The following is an 18169-nucleotide window of genomic DNA, read 5'->3' as shown; positions in this document are numbered from 1 at the left end:
AGGTAAACCACTAAAGCGCTACAGTGCAGTGTAGCACTACAACTGTGAAATCATCAAACGTCTAAATATAGTAGTGCAGTAAAGTTTATTAATGGCATAAAAGTGTAGCGGGGTCCTATGCTGCCGCGCACGTTGGTATAAATAATCCCACAAGGCGAGTTAGTAGCAGTCCAGTGTAGCGCCACGACGCAGAGACACTTAATCACCTACAGATGAAGCATTACGAAGTTGAGTTCAGCGCAGGAACATGGCGGGAAGATACCAAAATCACCGCACATGGGGAGTGTCGTGTCCTGAGTGTCTCGGGCCTCGGTGCAAGAAAGGAGAATGGCCCTAGCTGCTGTTTGAATGATTAAAAAAAATTACAATAATCCGGATTGGTGGCTTCCTGGAGTCCAGGGCCCCGGTGCCACTGCACCTGCTGCACCAATGGAAGCCGCGCCCCTGACATGGAGTCCATGTGCCAGGGTGCACCCAGGGGACGGAGCAACGCCCTACTGAAGAAACCAACAGCGGACCCCACCGATCTCAAGAACTTCCGCCCCATCTCGCTCCTCCCTTTTCCTGCCAAAGTCATCGAGAAGACAGTCAACAGACAGCTTGCAGCCTTCCTCGAGACGAACGGATCCCTCGACCCTCGCAAGTCCGGCTTCCGAGCCAACCACAGCACCGAGACCGCCCTCATCGCAGCCACCGACGACATCCGAGCCCTGCTCGACAATGGGGAAACAGCGGCCCTCATCCTCCTGGACCTCTCTGCAGTGTTCGACACCGTCTGCCACCGCACCCTAGTTCAACGCCTCAGCAACATCGGTATCCAAGAAAAGGCACTGGAGTGGATCATCTCGTTCCTCGCCGGAAGAACGCAAAGAGTCCGCCTCCCCCGTTCTCGATCCGAGGCCACCGAAGTCATCTGCGGCTTACTGCAAGGATCTTCGCTCAGCCCAACCCTCTTCAACGTCTACATGAGACCTCTTGCAGCCATCGCACGCCAACACAACCTCAACATCATCTCCTACGCCGACGACACCCAACTGATCCTCTCCCTCACCAGAGACCCCGCCACCGCCAGAACGAGCCTACACGAAGGGATGAAAGACGTCGCCGAGTGAATGAAGAACAGCCGCCTGAAACTGAACTCAGACAAGACGGAAGTCCTCATCCTGGGACCATCGCCCTCCGCCTGGGACGACTCCTGGTGGCCTCCCGCCCTGGGCACCGCTCCCAAGCCAACAGACCACGCACGCAACCTGGGCTTCATCCTGGACTCTTCCCTCTCGATGACCAGACAAGTCAACGCCGTCTCCTCATCGTGCTTCAACACCCTGCGTATGCTCCGAAAGATCTTCCGCTGGATCCCGACCGAAACCAGGAAGACGGTCACCCAGGCACTCGTCACCAGCCGACTGGACTACGGGAACATCCTCTACGCGGGAACCACAGCCAAGCTACAGAAAAGACTCCAGCGCATACAGAACGCCTCCGCCGACTCATCTTGGACATCCCCCGACGCAGCCACATCTCCGGCCACCTGAGGGACCTGCACTGGCTCCCCGTCAGCAAAAGGATCACGTTCAGGCTCCTTACCCACGCACACAAGTCTCTCCGCGACATGGGCCCCAAGTACCTCAACGACCGCCTGACCTTCTACACGCCCACCCGCCAGCTACGTTCTACAAGCCTCGCCCTCGCCGCCGTACCACGCATCCGAAGAGCCACCGCCGGAGGAAGATCCTTCTCCTACCTGGCAGCCAAGACATGGAACTCCCTCCCCATCCACCTCCGGCTGACACAGGACCATCTCGCCTTCAGGAAACAACTCAAAACCTGGCTGTTCGAGCAGTAGCGGACCCCTTCCCCAAGCGCCTTGAGACCCTTCCGGGTGAGTAGCGCGCTATACAAATACTATGATTGATTGATTGATGCTTGGATAACGTGTTCAGTATTAATTAGCAGCAGTGAAGCCCCTGCCCCCCTGACAGGCGGTGCACCCTGGTGCATCCATCCCCGTGCGTCACTGCCACACCGGGCTCTTCTAGCGCCCTGAAGCTCACTGCTGGGCGCTGGAGTGCACACATGTGAGCGCTGTAAAACACAAGTAGGGGAGTAAGTTCTCGTCTATGCACTGGCTACAGAAGTGAAGTGCACGGAAAAAACACAAAAAAAAATGTTCAGCACAGAAATGTGTTGCTCTACTCCCTCAGCAGCGCGCTCCGTTAGCAATGACCCATTCTTAAGTTTATAGCAGAGGCCCGAAGGAATGCGCCGCAGTCTCCAGCTGACAGCACTCAGACAGCCCCAGTTTCCACTGGGAGGGGGGGGGGCATGGAAGAGCATGCGAAGGGCAGTGTTCACCGCTGTAGGAATGAAGAAGAAGCAGTGTACCGAGCCCGGGAGGCAGCAGAGCTCGGGTGGGCGGGAGAGGAGGAGGGGCAGGCGGTGATCTCACCGCAGAGGCTCTCTCCTCATAAACAGAGGCCCGTGATCTGTCCACACAAATTTTACGACAAAAGGAAAGCAGGCCATCTTGTCTGGAGGAACGTTCTAAAAAGCGGACAGGGCTGCAACTAGAAACCCTCCTTTTCAATGGGAAGCCAGCGTTTACCCTAAACGCTGATGCTACCCAATGAAAAGGAGGGGCGGGGCTTACAGTACCCTTTTTAGAACAATATCTCTCGCAGGGCGTGGCCAGAAGCTTCGCTGCTAAAGCCCATGCCTCTCCGAGACCTAAAAACTTACTAGGCATGAAACTAAATATAGTCACAGCGCACAGTAATATTTAAATGTCAGACACAAACTGTTATTCTCTACAAACTATATCTAAGTAAATAAGAACTGTGGTAAACACAGGAAAGATGTTACATTCACAAATACCTACCACATGTCATTGCTCCTACAACAAAGCCCTGGGCTCCCACGCGCATATGAATCAGGTGGACAGACATTTTAGTATTCCCTCTGCTCTTCAATTTGTACAGTCCAAATGCTACAACTGCGGCAAATCCGGCCATCCCTAAAAAGTAAGTTAAAAAACAAACAAACATAAATTCCCAACCTGATCATAACCTAAAGTAGACCGTGAATGGGTAGGGTGAATTGGAGATATTCTGTCATAAGCTTGTATCTATATGCGCAGCTAAAAGCAAAATAGTGTGCAAAAGTTACAAGTCCAATGAAGTCAAGTGATGATATTTTGGACTCCCCCAGATCACCTTTAAATTGTTCCATAGTTTAAAAAAATCACATTCCACGAATGAGGACCAGATATATGCTTATAAGGCATATATGTTTTACAGATCTTTTTCAACACTTCACTTCCATCTGGGTGCATCTTTCAGACACTTTTGTTAAACAGCTGGTGCAAAGCCCAAGAGAGTCGAACACGTGCAAGTACTGCTGATAAAGAGAAAAGAGCTCAACTTTATCAAGGGAGACTAAGAATGATAATCGGTACATGCTGTACTAACAATGAGAACATTAAAAAGGATTGCTCTGCATCAGGCATTGCAAAATCTCTGCTCATACAATAGCGAGCAAACTGTTACTATAACCACAGATTAGGAGAGCTGTCAATTGCAAAAGAAATTAATATTGCATTACCCATCAACTGTCTTAGCAGAAGCCGTATGGACTTTCTCTTATGATAGAGCAACCTTAGTCGGAAGCAAGTAGTTATAACAAGTAGTCAAAAATGTTTTTTTTTTCCTTCTTGGGAACAACATGAATCCACCAGTAATCCATGCATAGCTTTTCAATAAACTGCAGCATGAAGTACCTTTTCTTAAAGTAATTATTTTCATTGACAAATACTGCAACAATGCACCATTGAATGTAGGAAAGCCCCAGTCTCTCCCTTCCTTTTCAAAATGCTGTAACCTCCTTACACCTTCGGTTTCCTGGACACACCTACAGTTCGGAATAGGTGCTGTGAATCATGTGTACATGTCCTGAACTGAGAACAAGGTCAACAGTATGCACTAAGGAAAGCTTCCAGATTGATACAAGAGGAAGCAATCCCCTTATTACATACAGTGAAGGATCATGCAATGTATCACTACGCAAATTCAACACAATTTATTTCCAAAGTTACATTTGCGGAAATATCACGCAAGAGTGTTTATGAAGTAATAGTAAATGCACTTCCTTGTTCAGCAACTTTGAATCAGCTTCAGTATTTCAATCGATTTCACAATCTTTTCATGTGCAATTATTTACGTTTCCCTGTTACACAATCAGATCACGGAATAATGGGTGAGGTAAGAAACTAAACTTACCGATTGGAACAAAAGGAGACTCTTTGGATTTCCTCATGAATTTTGATGTCTGTGAGTCTGCTTCTTCATAGGTGGGAAGAACACTCTCTGTGCTGGATGTCATCTTGGCTGCATGGAGGGGTTGCAAAAGGAAGTCGTCAACAATTTAAAATGTAGCTAAGTTGATAGGAACCACAAAAAATGTGGATATTTCATTTTTGCGATGCCTGGTTTGATAAGGGTGCTGAGGTAATTTATGAAGGTATTTCCAAGCAAATTTCCTATACTATAACCTAGCAAAACTGATGCCAACTGGTAATTTCTTTTAACATTATTAGCCATTACTACATTTTCTCCGTTTCATTTTTGTCTTTTTTGTGTTCCAGGATCACACAGTGTTGTGTAACAGACGGTACACAGATTTGATTCTTTGAAATGGCAAAGCCTGTGCATCTGTGGAAGCAACTACATGGCAGGAGGTTTTATGTATTTAATGACGTGAGCTACTGGTAGCTCTCCAGCTACCTGTAAGTAGCTCTCCTGTGCACAGTGGCCTACTAAATTAGAAGGTTTTGCTTGGTTGAATAACTATGTATACCAAAGTGTGTATACAAGAGGAAAATGTGTATCTTTTTAGAACTCATCTGGTGATGTTTGGGGGGGAAATGGTTGAATTTTAAAATATATTTACAGCTGATACATTGTGAAGCATATGGGGAATGTAATACGAATATTCTTAATTTAGTGCCAGGAGCATTGCCACTATGGCTGTTATGTATTACCCACCCATATAGATGCATTCCAAACTGACAAAGGATTTTCTGTATATTACTGCTAGCAACCCTGCCTAATCCACTGAGGGGATCACGACTGGTAATCGTGCACATGGTCACCATGCAATCTTGTCTGATGCGGTCACTATTAAAACTCTAATATTAGTAGCCCTCAATGGTTTTGATTGACCTTGAGAAGCTCTTATTTCAGAAAATGCTGGAGACCTCCTACTTTAACTGATGTATGGTCAGTTTGTTTTATAAAAAAAAAAAAAAGAGGGGGAGGGGAGTCTGGTCTCACTATTTGTGGATACTAAATAATCAAATATATACCACTTAGCAGATAGTGATGGAAGGGTACCATCTATCCAAGAGTAAACAGTGTTATCTGCAAACAATAAAATTGCCATGAAATAAACCCAAACAGCATCACTCATATGTATTTATATCATCCATCTGCCCTTACTCGTTGACCAGAGATAGTGAGTTATGGATGGGGACACAGGGTCATATTATCAATGGGGGTTTATCTCCGCTTTTTTGGCTTTAAAAGCCAAGAAAGCGGAGATAAAATTATCTCCCTATTACCTAGCTGTCGCTAACACCAATTAGCGATAGCTAGTAGGAGATAGCGACCATCTTGGGCCCCACTTTGCATGTCAGTGATATTTATAACTAATGACATGCAAAGTGGGCGTGCCAAGATGTTAGCGACTGGAAACAGTCGCTAACATCGCTATCTCCTATTACCAACTTTTGGAGATATTCGCGCTAAGCGCGAATATCTCCAAAAGCTAACACCTACCCTGAGCAGTTCTTAGCCATGTTATCCAATGGGAGGTGGATAACATGGCTAAGAGCATTAGCTCGGTAATGCATGAATATCGCTGACTTTTCAGCGATATTCATGCATTGCGGCCGTTTTTTATCGCATTTGCGATAATTCTTGGTAATACCAAGGTTTATCTGCGATAAAAATCGCCGCAGCTCTGCGGTAAATTTTTGTCTCTAACCAAGCAATAGCGATAATTATCGCTATTGCTTGGTAATATGCCCCACAGTTCTTATCTTCACTGCTATATTCTTATGGTTGTTAACAATTTTCTTTTCTTTGGTTACAGAGTTGTCCTCCTAGACAAAGTGTACTTTTGTCTTCTCCATTTGGGTGTTAACCCAGGCATATCAAAATATAACCTAAGTGTTTTTCTATTGAGTATCATGGCTAGAGGTGTTCTAGTAATCTTGGATTAGTGTGGTAAGAGGGTACTGAAAATGTGTGGAGATATGCACATTGAACATGATAGTAAAATACCAAAGACCCCCCCCCCCCACCCACCAAAAAAAAAGGATATTGAAGGCCCCATTGTTTTTTTCTCAATTATATGCCATATGTTGGTCGGCAAATAAAAAAAAACACAGCCAGGGGCAAATGGCAACCTTAATAAGGAGTAAACATGTTTTAACACAATTCTTTAGAAGCCATTTGATATTTCTATCTGAAGGTAGGTTATGGGCATATTGGAATATCTAGATGAAAGACAGCGAACTGCTGAAATAAATAATTAGTTGTGCTATATCATGCCTTCCTTTTTGTGGAACCACTTTTGGTGACACCAGCTATGTGCAATTTGCTCATCTTAACCTGGGTGGAATGTATCTTGTGGTAAGAAATAGCAAGTATGTTTCCCAAACTAACCAATTGTCTCTCTTGGCCCTTTTCCTTAAAGGGATGATGCTCTGCAGAGTGTTATAAAATCCATTAAAAATAAGTAAACAAACGTCTGTTCATCTTCCTTACAACTAGTCCCATGTGTAGATACTATGGTCTCCCAGAAACTTTATTTCCCACAAACTGCAGGCTGCTCATACTGCACCCCCTGGGGAGGACCTTAGTTTAGCCACTCCTCTTCTGAATGGCCAGAACATCTACACTGGAAAGAGGAGTTGGCCAACGGCTAGGGCGGTCGACCTCGAATCTGGGGAACCGGGTTCGAGTCGTGGCAATGACGCTGAACATCCTATGATTCTGGGCAAATCACCTAATTTCCCCGTGCCGAACAAAAAAAATACTAATGAACGTGTCCTCATGTAACGCAACTGGTGCTATGTAAAGCGCTCTGATACCCGGTTCGGGTCAAGTTTGTGCTATATAAAACTCTGTAAAATTAAAAAATACATTGTCCACCAACATCATTGTTACAATATCTTCTCAAGAATCTTCATATGATCCCTAGAGACAAGCCTATGCAGCCTAACGTAAACTCCATCCATTGATAAGAAGGTATGTACGATTGAAAAGCTAAGGAAGCAAGTGTTCATGTCCTTGGGGAGTAGTTGGGTAAATATAAACTATCAAGCTCCTCCAGTGCCAGTATCAGCAGATACAGTATTGCTTCCTTGCATTGTCCAATGTACCAAAACATGTTGTCAAAGCCTAAGGTGCTAGCTCCCTCCCTTCCTTTGCCGAATTCACGATTTAATGTTCTTCTGCTTAACTTCTTAAAAACAAACAAAAGTATTGGTTGAAATTCAATAGGGCAGCAGTGTAATACAAAACTACTCCAGCAACCAACCTCTGACAGCTGTGGGGTGGAGACTTCAAGAGTAAGACTACCTTACAAATGTACAAAGGCCATTGCTGAACCAGGCCTTCATTAAGGACGAGGGCACCCCTGGCCTACAAAAACTCAATTTTAAGCTCCAGCTTGTGGCCTGCTCCTACTACAGCTCATCACTTCCTCTGGAAATAGAGCTGACACAAAGATCACCCCATGACAATATGCATTAACATATTTTCACTTTGTCTGAGTGAGATCCTGTGATTTCCCCCCCCCCCACTTATTACTGTTTTCTAAAGCGTCAATTTGTACATGCTTCGAAACCCCTTACCACATTTTCATCCTTTCTACGGGTAAATATAAAACTTAGGTATTCCTGCAGGTTCAGATTGAACTTTAGATATGAACTTTAGATATAAACAAGTTTTGCCAGAACCAATCATTTTGCCCTTTGCATACATTGCATATTCTCAACGAAAAAACGAGTATTAAATAGTCAGCTGCCACTATCCCTGTTACACAGAACCTGTGCAGAGCAGAGCACCAGTGCGAGCAACTCTCAAAAACATACAACAGTGACATCACGAGGAGGAACTGTACACATTTAACGAACACAAAATGTCTTCATGGACTACTGCTCAATCTCTTGCGGAGAGGAACCGGTAACTTGTTCCAGTAAGGTGGAAGCGTTCGCAGATTAGCTCAGAGTACACACGTGCAAGGATGTGCAGGAGTACTGATAGGAGCTATTGCAGAGAGCATGGGGGAGCAAAGGCATTTTCTTAGTTGCTTTTCCTCATTTAGAATTAGGCTCTTGCTCTGGGGTGCACCTACCTCCAAGCTGTAGCTTGGAAAGCAGGTCACATCACAGAACCTGCTCGGGGCTGGGGTCTGCCTAACAGCAAGGGAACGTATGGGTAGCAACCACTTACAGACCAGGTTGGGGAGGCAGTATGAGAGTGTCAATGACTACAAGTCTGTAAGTTGTAAAATAATGTTTGTTGATCCAGAACCTGGAACAAATATGGGAAGATTTCTTTATCACCCAAATTCTCAGTAGAATGAGCAAACAATTGCTTTGACTTAAGATAAAGGCAGTCCCCATATAAAGTACCTTCCCTAACTCCTACCCGTAAAAATGTCTTCAGCAGTTCTCTAGAAAGAATGCGCACATACGCCTGTTTCAAGACGTCAGGTGATCAACTACAGTTTCAGCTCAAACAGTTGTGAACTCTCCCTCACAGATGACAGAACACCTAACTCATGTGGCCAGGGAAGGCTAGCATTGACCTTCATGCCATGGACAGAAAACTGTCGCATTAACGTAGCCACTCAGCTTTTTATTGAAGCAGGGTCAGTGAAACCACAAGGTGGAAGGCTCAAATTTGATAGGACTTCGATTTTATAACACAGGTATAAAAACGCAGAACTGCAAGAATATTTGCCATTTATAAACTGGCCAGGACAAAATGTACCATGCAATCAAAGTAAAAATGTTAGTTGGCAACTGAGTGGTTGCATGCAACTATTTTTAATAAAAAAAATTTTTTTATTTAAATTAAAAATTACATTTTAAAAAGAATTAGTTGGTAAGTGACTGGTTGCGTCCAACTATTTTTTATTTAAATTAATATTAAAAAAATGTAGTTGGCAAGTGACTGGTTGTGTGCAACTATTAAATGAACAATGATAAGATGTATGGTTTTTTAGGTTTCGCCTGGAGCACGGAGCGTTAGCTCCGCCTCCAGGAGAAATCTCTAGTCTTCAGTAAGGGACTCTTGGAATACGCCCTCTGTTCCATTGGCTAGCTCCATAAATGGAGGCTAGCCATTGGAACAGAGATCTGTCCGTCAAGGCCGGACCAGATTCGTGGGCGTTCCCGAGATTTTTTCCCTCTCCGCCTCTGCGATGTCGTCATCACGGCCGTGGGCGGGTTTTTTTTTTGTTGTTGTCCAGGTTTGTTTTTGCCATTCCGCGGCCGACTGCCAATGGATGAAGTCTAGGTCCAGGTGAGTGCTTTCCCTGTGTCCCCACACCCCCTCCCCCCTCCCGCTGTCCGTCTTCCCGTTCCTGCCCCCCCCCCTCCCCCCTGTTCGTGTCCCCGTTCCCGCCCCCCTCCCGTAGCCTCGGGGTCTGGGACTTTGCGCTCCGGTGCTTTGCATAGCAGGGTTCGGTTCCCGACATAGCATGTTTCATATCGTGTTCTAATATTGTTGCTGCTATTTATATTTTGATATGCATCACTGTGTCGGGCTAATTCAGTGAGGATACCACCGAACACAATGCGTAGCCTCTGGGCTGTTGTGCATCTCTGCATGCTGTCTTCACTGGGGCACTTTTCAGAAGATGCCTCGAGTGTTCTTTTTCCCTTTCACTGAATATTTCTTCTCTGAAAACATCATTTGTGTGACAAAAGCGTTTATTGATCCGTTCGTTTCGTAATGATAGTCCTCTTCCCTATTGCCAATAAATCATTAGCAATGTAAGCTCTATTAAACCATGATAATGGACAGGGAGCCCTTGTTTCTCCACAGTACAGCGCACTTTGGCGAGAGTCCCTGCCCCGGACCTGCGAGGAGGGGCCACAAGGCTCGACGGGCGCAGGAGCGCCATATTACGGCCCGAGGCTTCCCGCTGCGAGGTGCGTGCCCATGCTTGGCCCGGGCCAAGACATGCCTGTTTTAGCCCGTCCTAGGAGGCCCAGCTGGGTCACATTATTAACACCCCTGCAAAGATGAACTTCATCAGAGGGTGAGTTCTGATATATATCGTGGCACTGTTTGGGACGCTCTCAAGTCATCGTTAATGCAGGTTCGTTCAGTGGGCATAGTGGATCGGAAGTTATCGCTCCAGAAATAGAGTTTGTTTTGACTTTGCATATATCTACCAGTCACTGTGCCTATTCTAAACCCTGACCTGACTTGACGGGGTATTGACAATAAGGGAAGGCTCGCATTAACAGATATTAAAGGCCCGGGAGTGGGTAAAATGAGCAAGGGCAAAACGGCGGCGGTGGTCCACGCCGCACCAGTCACCAGCACAATGGACTATTTTCTACAAAGGGCAGCTGGGGTTCTTGAAAATGAAATTTAACTAGAAACCCCTAGAAAATCAGATTTAATTCATATCTTTAAACAGGCCAATTTTAAACAAGTTCGACCGCCTTTATATTCCTCCAGATACTGACGGGCAATACTCTATTTCCCCCCCCCCCCCCCCCCCTGTTCGTGTCCCCGTTCCCGCCCCCCTCCCGTAGCCTCGGGGTCTGGGACGATGCGCTCCGGCGCTTTGCATAGCAGGGTTCGGTTCCCGACATAGCATGTTTCATATCGTGTTCTAATATTGTTGCTGCTATTTATATTTTGATATGCATCACTGTGTCGGGCTGATTCAGTGAGGATACCACCGAACACAATGCGTAGCCTCTGGGCTGTTGTGCATCTCTGCATGCTGTCTTCGCTGCATTTGCTGCTGGCCTTTGATTGCGAGCACAGCTCTCTGAAGGTAGGTGGAATTTGTCTGCCAATCTTATACTAATATCGTGTCTTATAAAGCGCTCAAGGCTTGGGCTGTCCAAGCGCTACAATAATAGGTGCTGCTGGTACCCACCTCAATTGTACTAAAGGTATGGTCTGTGCGGGATGTATGCCCGAGCCTGGTGGGGTGCCGTGTTTGGAGATGTGCGACTTGCAGGTTAGGCACACATTTCAGCAGTGAGTGCATTAACCCACTGGGCACTTTTGCTGGGAATTAGTCTGCATTGACCCCCACGCGTCCTACGCTTTTGATATATATCTTTTGCCGGATAAGACTACATATTAGCGAGTAGATCTTAGGAGACAATGTTTTTCTGTTCAGGCTGATGCGAATATGCAGTGTTTTTATGTTGGTCTGCGTATGTCACAAAGTATGGACGGAACTGTTTGCACTTTTACATAAATCAGAAAGAAAAACTGCAAAACTAACTTAAACACAGCTTAAAAAAGGGTACATTGCATGCTACTACGTACTCTCGCTCAAATGTCTGCTGGCAAAGAGATATAGGAAAAGACTCGATTTGGCACAAAGGAAAGCATTTTTAGATGATGGTGTAAAAAGTGAAGAGAGGTGTTTGCGATTTAAAAAATGTGTTTATGATTTTGAACGGGCTATACCCTGGCAGCAAAGGGCCTTCTCCCCAGCAGAGTACAGTGTAGTTGGCACAAAGGTAGCCAGGGTCGGCCATAGAGCGGTCAGTTGACCTGAAGAATTAAAATCAGTTGATGCGGAGTTCCTTATACCAGATTTCAGGCAGCAATAAAGATGTCAAGATGACTCGTGATTAATGTTCCTGCTAAAAAGAGGGATTCGGAGTTTTGTTTAGGGGCAGTTTCGAATTGCCATAAAGTAACACAGAGGGTTAATATGCCTGCTGCAAAGAACAGATCTGTATTTAAAGTGGATAGTTGAGTTGATTAGTAAAGCCAGACTTTACCAGCACTTTAAAACAAATGAAATGTATGAGAGAGAAGGGCTATGGAGAGATGAGGGGCCCTTTTGCTGTGTGATAGTGAGGGAATCTGAGGAGGAGGTAGGGGGGAGGGCACCAGCACAAAAGCCGTCCCAGAAGCTTACGAAATCATGCAGGCGGGAGGAGGGGGGGGGGGTGTAGGGGGTTCTCTGTGCCAAGATTTTCTTGTCTCCGATAAACACCACACTGGCAATCCTCCCTCCATTTGATACTTACCACATTCAGTTGTGGAGCTAGGAGAGAGCCCTTACTGGTTGAGTAAGTGACTCTGGCAGGGCAGCTTCTCTAAAACCAGGGTCTCTGAAATTTTGTGGCCATGGAGGACATATTATTATATGGTATAGTGTCATTTGTATAACACTTCCTGTCCCTATCTGGGTCGCTGGAGCACTTATCCACACGGATAGCACGCTACCCTGCATGGGGTCTGCGTGGTTGGATGAGAGTTGTCTCTCCGTTGAGCCTATGTAGGAAGTGTTTCTATGTCACGCACAAGGATCACTGAGGTGCGGCTCTGGCCTGTAGTGCTTGGTGATGTGAAGGATCAGGAAATCTGAGAGAGAAATGTTTACTTTGTGGTATGCTGGCAGCTCTGATTCGTGCTCCAATTCCATTTTTTATATCAGTATTTTCTAGTTTTTGTTCTCAGTCCAGTTTCCTATGCTAGCAGTAGCAGGATGTTCTCCTCTCCATTATAAGGATCCTGGGTGGGTTGGGTTGCAGGTGGGGAGAAAGAATGAGGGGGATCAGAGGTCTGCCCAGATAGACTGCGCTTGACTACCTTTACATGATTGCCAATAAGTAGGGAGAATTGCCAAGACGCACTGCACCATGGTTGTCCTTTTATTGTTGGCTTTATAAAGTGTCAGTGCTCAGAGTTCGTGACAGTTGTATTCAGACTGATAAAGACTTACCAATAGGGCCCACAAAGTCCTTGCTACACCACTGCCGCCAACATACATTGCCACAAACACACATACTACAAACGCAAATCTGTTTCTATTATTTGGCTAGCACAAGTGACATATTTAAATAGCGATGACACAAAACGGTTTATTTGATGTGGCTTATGATGCAATGTGGTATTGGGGACCGAACTACACAAACCTACATATTTTCAATTTCAGCCATATTGTACTAAATGAATTTGCCCAGAACACACATTTTGTAGTGTAGTGGCAACGCTGGGATTAGAAATACCACCCTTACCCCGTTTCCCGGGTCAGGAATTTAGTTACCGTGACACCTGAACTGAGAGGAATATCAGACTCGCGGGGTCATGCCCAGGCTGCCAGATGTCTCACTATCATGGGGATACAAAAGATCCAGGACGTCCCTGTGTGTGTGTGTGTGTGTGGCTCTGGGTGTGTGTGTGTGTAGTAGTAATTGCTGTCTGCTGAGCTCGTCCGTAGGGTACAATAGGTCTCACAGTTGCGAAAGATTAAGCTAATGACAATGTAAATGACAATGACATTTATTTATCTGTATTCAAAACCAAATCATAAATACAAATTTTAACATTTACAATGCCAATAGCTCAAACTTTTCCAAAGGCGAAACCATTGCATTGTAAATGCTTGTTTTTTATCTTGCTAGTGATTTCAGAAAACCGGGAAAGCAGTGTCATCTCAGTTCATTGGGGGTCCCCAGCAAGACACATTTTTGGGGGCCCTGTATAAATAGGAGTTATACTACCCAATTTTCTGATAATTCGTGCCCTCCGTGATGCCAACAAAAACAACTAAATTATATGTTAAACTTTAACAGTGGTTCACAACAGTTGAACAATATCTTGATCCAAGACCACAAAAATCCTCACTAGAAACAGAGTTAGGGGTGGAGGTAGGCAGAGGGAGAGAGGTTTGAGACTGAGTCACGGGTAGAGGTAGGGAGAGAGGTTTGAGACTTGGTCAAAGGTAAAGGTAGGGAGAGAGGTTTGAGACTGAGTCAGGCAGAGTGAGAGAGGGAGAGAATAGCCATAGGTCAAATAGAGAGAAAGCTCACTTCCACAGGGTGGCTCTTGCAAGTTGGGGCACTGGGCAACTGCCCACTTTGCTCTATACATGAAACTTTTCTGGGGGTAAGGAGGTTCTACTTTTTGGGAACGGAAAAATGCAGCGGCACCTAACCAGCAGCAACTAACTAATAAATAGATACCCCTACTGTAGGGCCAGGCATTCTGCATCACAAGTGAGTGGGTGCACACACTTCTGTATTGGAACAAATCTGCATTGTGACCTAGCAGAGAAATTAACTAATAAACATTTAAGGTACCACTTTATATAAATTCATTTTGATAAAAATATGTAGTTACCAGGTGGTGGTGGTTGAATGAATGAATTTATTTTATTTATATTGCAGTTACTTAAAACCATTTACAATACAACTTACATACAATTAAAAAGAAAGTTGAAGCAACCATTGATTAAAAAAGTATTCATAAAAAAAGCATTTACATACAGCACTGTCAAAACATAGTAAAAGGATAAATATATACATTAGTAAAACTATGAGAGATTGCCAGTTCAACATTTTTGCAAGATTTCATACAAGTTCTAAGATTTAATAGTTAAAATGACGTCTTCACCGGCTGGCGTTTTTAAACAAAAGAAATACACTTATAATAAAATGTGTGAGCCAACTTTAAAGCTTTTAATTTTTAACCTATTTCAAACGCTAGAACGTGGGCAACGTGCGCGTAGTGTAGAAGCATCAAGGTTTCAACTACTCAGACAAAGCTGCTGAGTACCTACAAATGATATGAAGCAGCAGTTGCCGATGGACACTTGCTTGCCATTCGGTTTGCAGCTTAAACCTACATGAAAAAAGCACTAAAGACAGGCACACCTTTTCCCCCTCACTATAATACCCTCTTAAATGCGTCCACTTGCTTAGCCGTTTTTGAAGTAGTTCAAAACACTTTATATTAGTCCCTCTAAATCAGTGGTTCTTAATCTATGGTCCGAGGACCCCCGGTGGTCCGCGACTCCTTAGGAAATTAAATAACATTAACAGATTAATAAAGATTTAAAAATTAAGAACCAAATGTACGACTAAAAACGTTTAAATGTGAAGGAATTAAAATTAAGTTAGTGTCCCGAGGTTGATTCAAGAGAGCAGTGCAAGTGCATCAAACAGTATATAGGGTGGACAATGGGAATTAATTTAATTGAGAAAACTTCCAATCTTACCATTAAAATTGAGATGTATTCTATTTGTTTGTGAATTAAATAAAATATTCCATTACTTGTATATGTGTTTAATGCCATATTTTATTATTTATCGTTTTGCGGTTCATATTGGAGAAAATGCTTAGTTTAGCGTCCCCCACTACTAGTAATTACTTAGTGGGTGTTCCCGGATTCCAATAATGATTCAGCAGGGTCCCAGAGTTCCAGCAATGATTAAGTGGTAGCACACAAAAAGTTAAAAACTGCTGCTGTGGGTGATCGGTGACTATCACAACTGTGAAACAAGCAATGGCCAATGGAACAGAAGGGATTTACAGAAGTTCCAGGAGAGATCTCAGCTTAAATCCAGATTTAGAGAAAGACCAGTGCTTGTTCTATATGTGTACTCCAAAGACCCAATTTTTTTCATCCTTTCCTTACTATATAGATTGTTCTTGGTGTCACATTGGGGGAGGAGTTAAGAGCATATTGCATCAGACAGGTGCTGAATCTGTCATGTTGTACTTCATTAGTGCTATTAAAGAAAATGGTCTAAAATTGTAACAGTCCACTCAAATGGCTAGTCGGGTCCCAAATATCTAGACTATGTGCATAAATTAATAGGCAAACGGTACTGGCAAAGATGCAGTTCTTAATTGGGAAACCTGCTTTTCCTGTGAGGCCAAGGCCCGACAGGCCAGTTGTGGATTGGTTTCTGGGACTGAACGTTAGGTGATAACTGTGACCTGTCACTTCAGGGCACAAAGGGAGGCCAGTCTCCAGGTACTGGAAAGCAAACAGAGGAAGGCATCTGTTGTAAACAAAAAATACACACGCTCCATGGGAGAGGAAAGGCGAGCATGAAACCGTGTCAGAGTAATGAGGCGAACGAGGGCAAGTGGTGTCATATAAATGGGCTGTAGAAAGTCATTCTAAAAGGAAGAGAGGTTACCCACAATTATCCCCAGCGATTACAAAGATTTATCTCTCTGATATTTCAATCATATTTTTGTTCTCTGTGATTTACAAAGAAATGGGAGAACCTCTCTTCAAATAATTAACTCGGTTTGTACATAAAATTAGGCTATTTAAATTACTCTACTTTGAGAAGACCCACCTGTTCCTTGCAATACATGCCTGAATTTTCAATCAAGCACGAAGGAGACTTTTGCGAGAGGCGCCAGTAAGTAGTCTTGAATTAGAATGACTTGTAACACTATATGGGTGAGGTAACAAAATAACGAAAAATATCTACACTTTAGGCGATCAGACTAGAGTAGAAGTATCAATTTGAGGGCTGCATAATTGGGATGGAATTCTACTTTATGTAGGGTTTTGCTATCAGGAAAGCAGGGGCTGCCGGTGGCCCTATAAGATGTCGGGCAGGGCGGTGCAGCCAAAGGTGATCTCAAGGAGGAGGTGTAAGACAGATCCACGCCGTGATGGAGTCCTTCTCAGCTGCCAATGACAGGCTGTGGCATTTCCCCTTTATAGGCAAAATAAGCGAGAGATTGGGAGTTAATTCTCCTACGGCATTCTGCATATTGCACTTGCACAGAAATCAAGTCACAAAGACACCAGATTTCCATTAATGTAGTAGGCCTTCATGTAACGTTCATTGACTGCCAACTCTGCTTTTTGTGTTATCAAAGTAGGATGATTTCTTTATACAAGTGCTGAAATATCCCAATCTCGTTAAACCTCCTCCATAAAATATGGCATACTCCCAAAGACTCAGTTTTCTCCTGTCATTCAGTTCCCCCTGGTGGGTTCTCAAAATGTTGGTGCGTTTGCGTTATAGGATTTGTAGCCGTGCCCTTATGTAACGTTCTTGAATCCAAGCACGCAATTGTCCGGGGTGGGTGGGGGGTTCAAAGATAAATTCACTTCAAAGTTGATATAATTTGTACCTTATCACCTGTCTGCAGTCCCCTTTGAGCATTTTTTAACAGTCAAGGCAGAGAGGCAAGAACAGTCAAGACGGGCTATGCAAGCTGTAACTGGAGTTACTTCCAGGCACTATACAAAAGTCCTAAATAAATAAATATGGACATTTACTGCGCATCAATGACAATGGAAGTTACTTCGTTACTCTGCAATCGATAAATCAAATACTACAGAAATTTACAGTACTCCAATTGCTCACCTGATGGATTGGAGCTTAATAAGTTCAACGGAACAGAACCACCTCTCAGCGCTGTCTACTGCTTGTGACTTTCCTGCATAAAGGTCTTTCCTCAAAGGGACTGCCAGAATGAAACCGGTTCAATGACGTCAGGAGAGGTGACTCGCCGCACGTACACCCTTCTGAAAGGAGGCCATCTTTTAAAGGCAATACCTTTCGTTTAGTTTTGTACGACAAACTGACACAAGGATGTTCCTTATGATTGAGGGATTTATCTCTAGAGCTATGATAATTAGTACCTAGGTTCCTTGATACATACAGTTGTTATAATTGACCGTAATTATTTTTAACCAAACCCTGATCTTAGTAAGTGTTGTCTTCTTGAAGAAATGATATTATTTAATCGCCGAAACGTGAACGTTACCATCATGTTTCCTCTTTTCGTTTAGGAAAATGTTTTTCATTTTTAAAACGAGTAAGGTTCTTTTTCCCTGTTAAAGGAATTGAATCTCAGCAACATTCACCTGAAACCTATCCACTCCAAGATGGCCGTCTCACACGTTCTCAAAGACGCCAGGCTGCCGAAACCAGCCCCTCCCACAACACGGACAAGTCGGGAATGTAACTTGCTATTGGTATCTTTTCGCTATGAAACAGTTACGAATGGCCGCTAAATTTCGTAATGCACGATGACGGATGAATGTAAACTCTGTGCCAGATCTCCACAGCACGCCCCATTTCCCCATAACTCTTCCGTCCTACCTGGTGTGGTAATGCATG

At 44.2% G+C, this 18169-nt stretch overlaps 1 protein-coding gene across 1 annotated transcript in view; it reads right to left on the bottom strand.

Moving 5' to 3' along the window:
• The window catches only part of HIGD1A (HIG1 hypoxia inducible domain family member 1A), a 35947-nt gene extending 18413 nt beyond the window's left edge, over positions 1–17534 (bottom strand). Inside the window, exons 1-3 of the mRNA XM_078665308.1 lie at positions 17411–17534; positions 4275–4382; positions 2879–3013 (exon numbers count right to left, since the gene is read on the bottom strand). Coding sequence (XP_078521434.1) covers positions 2879–3013; positions 4275–4377 — 238 coding nt within the window. The 5' untranslated portion in view covers positions 4378–4382; positions 17411–17534. The remainder of the gene's footprint in view (positions 1–2878; positions 3014–4274; positions 4383–17410) is intronic.
• Between the last annotated feature and the right edge of the window lie 635 nt (positions 17535–18169).

This window comes from Lissotriton helveticus, chromosome 10, assembly GCF_964261635.1.
Source record: "Lissotriton helveticus chromosome 10, aLisHel1.1, whole genome shotgun sequence".
NCBI classification, from domain to species: domain Eukaryota; kingdom Metazoa; phylum Chordata; class Amphibia; order Caudata; family Salamandridae; genus Lissotriton; species Lissotriton helveticus.
Note: the sequence above shows the minus strand (reverse complement) of the source record. Positions and strands in the feature narration are given on the sequence as shown.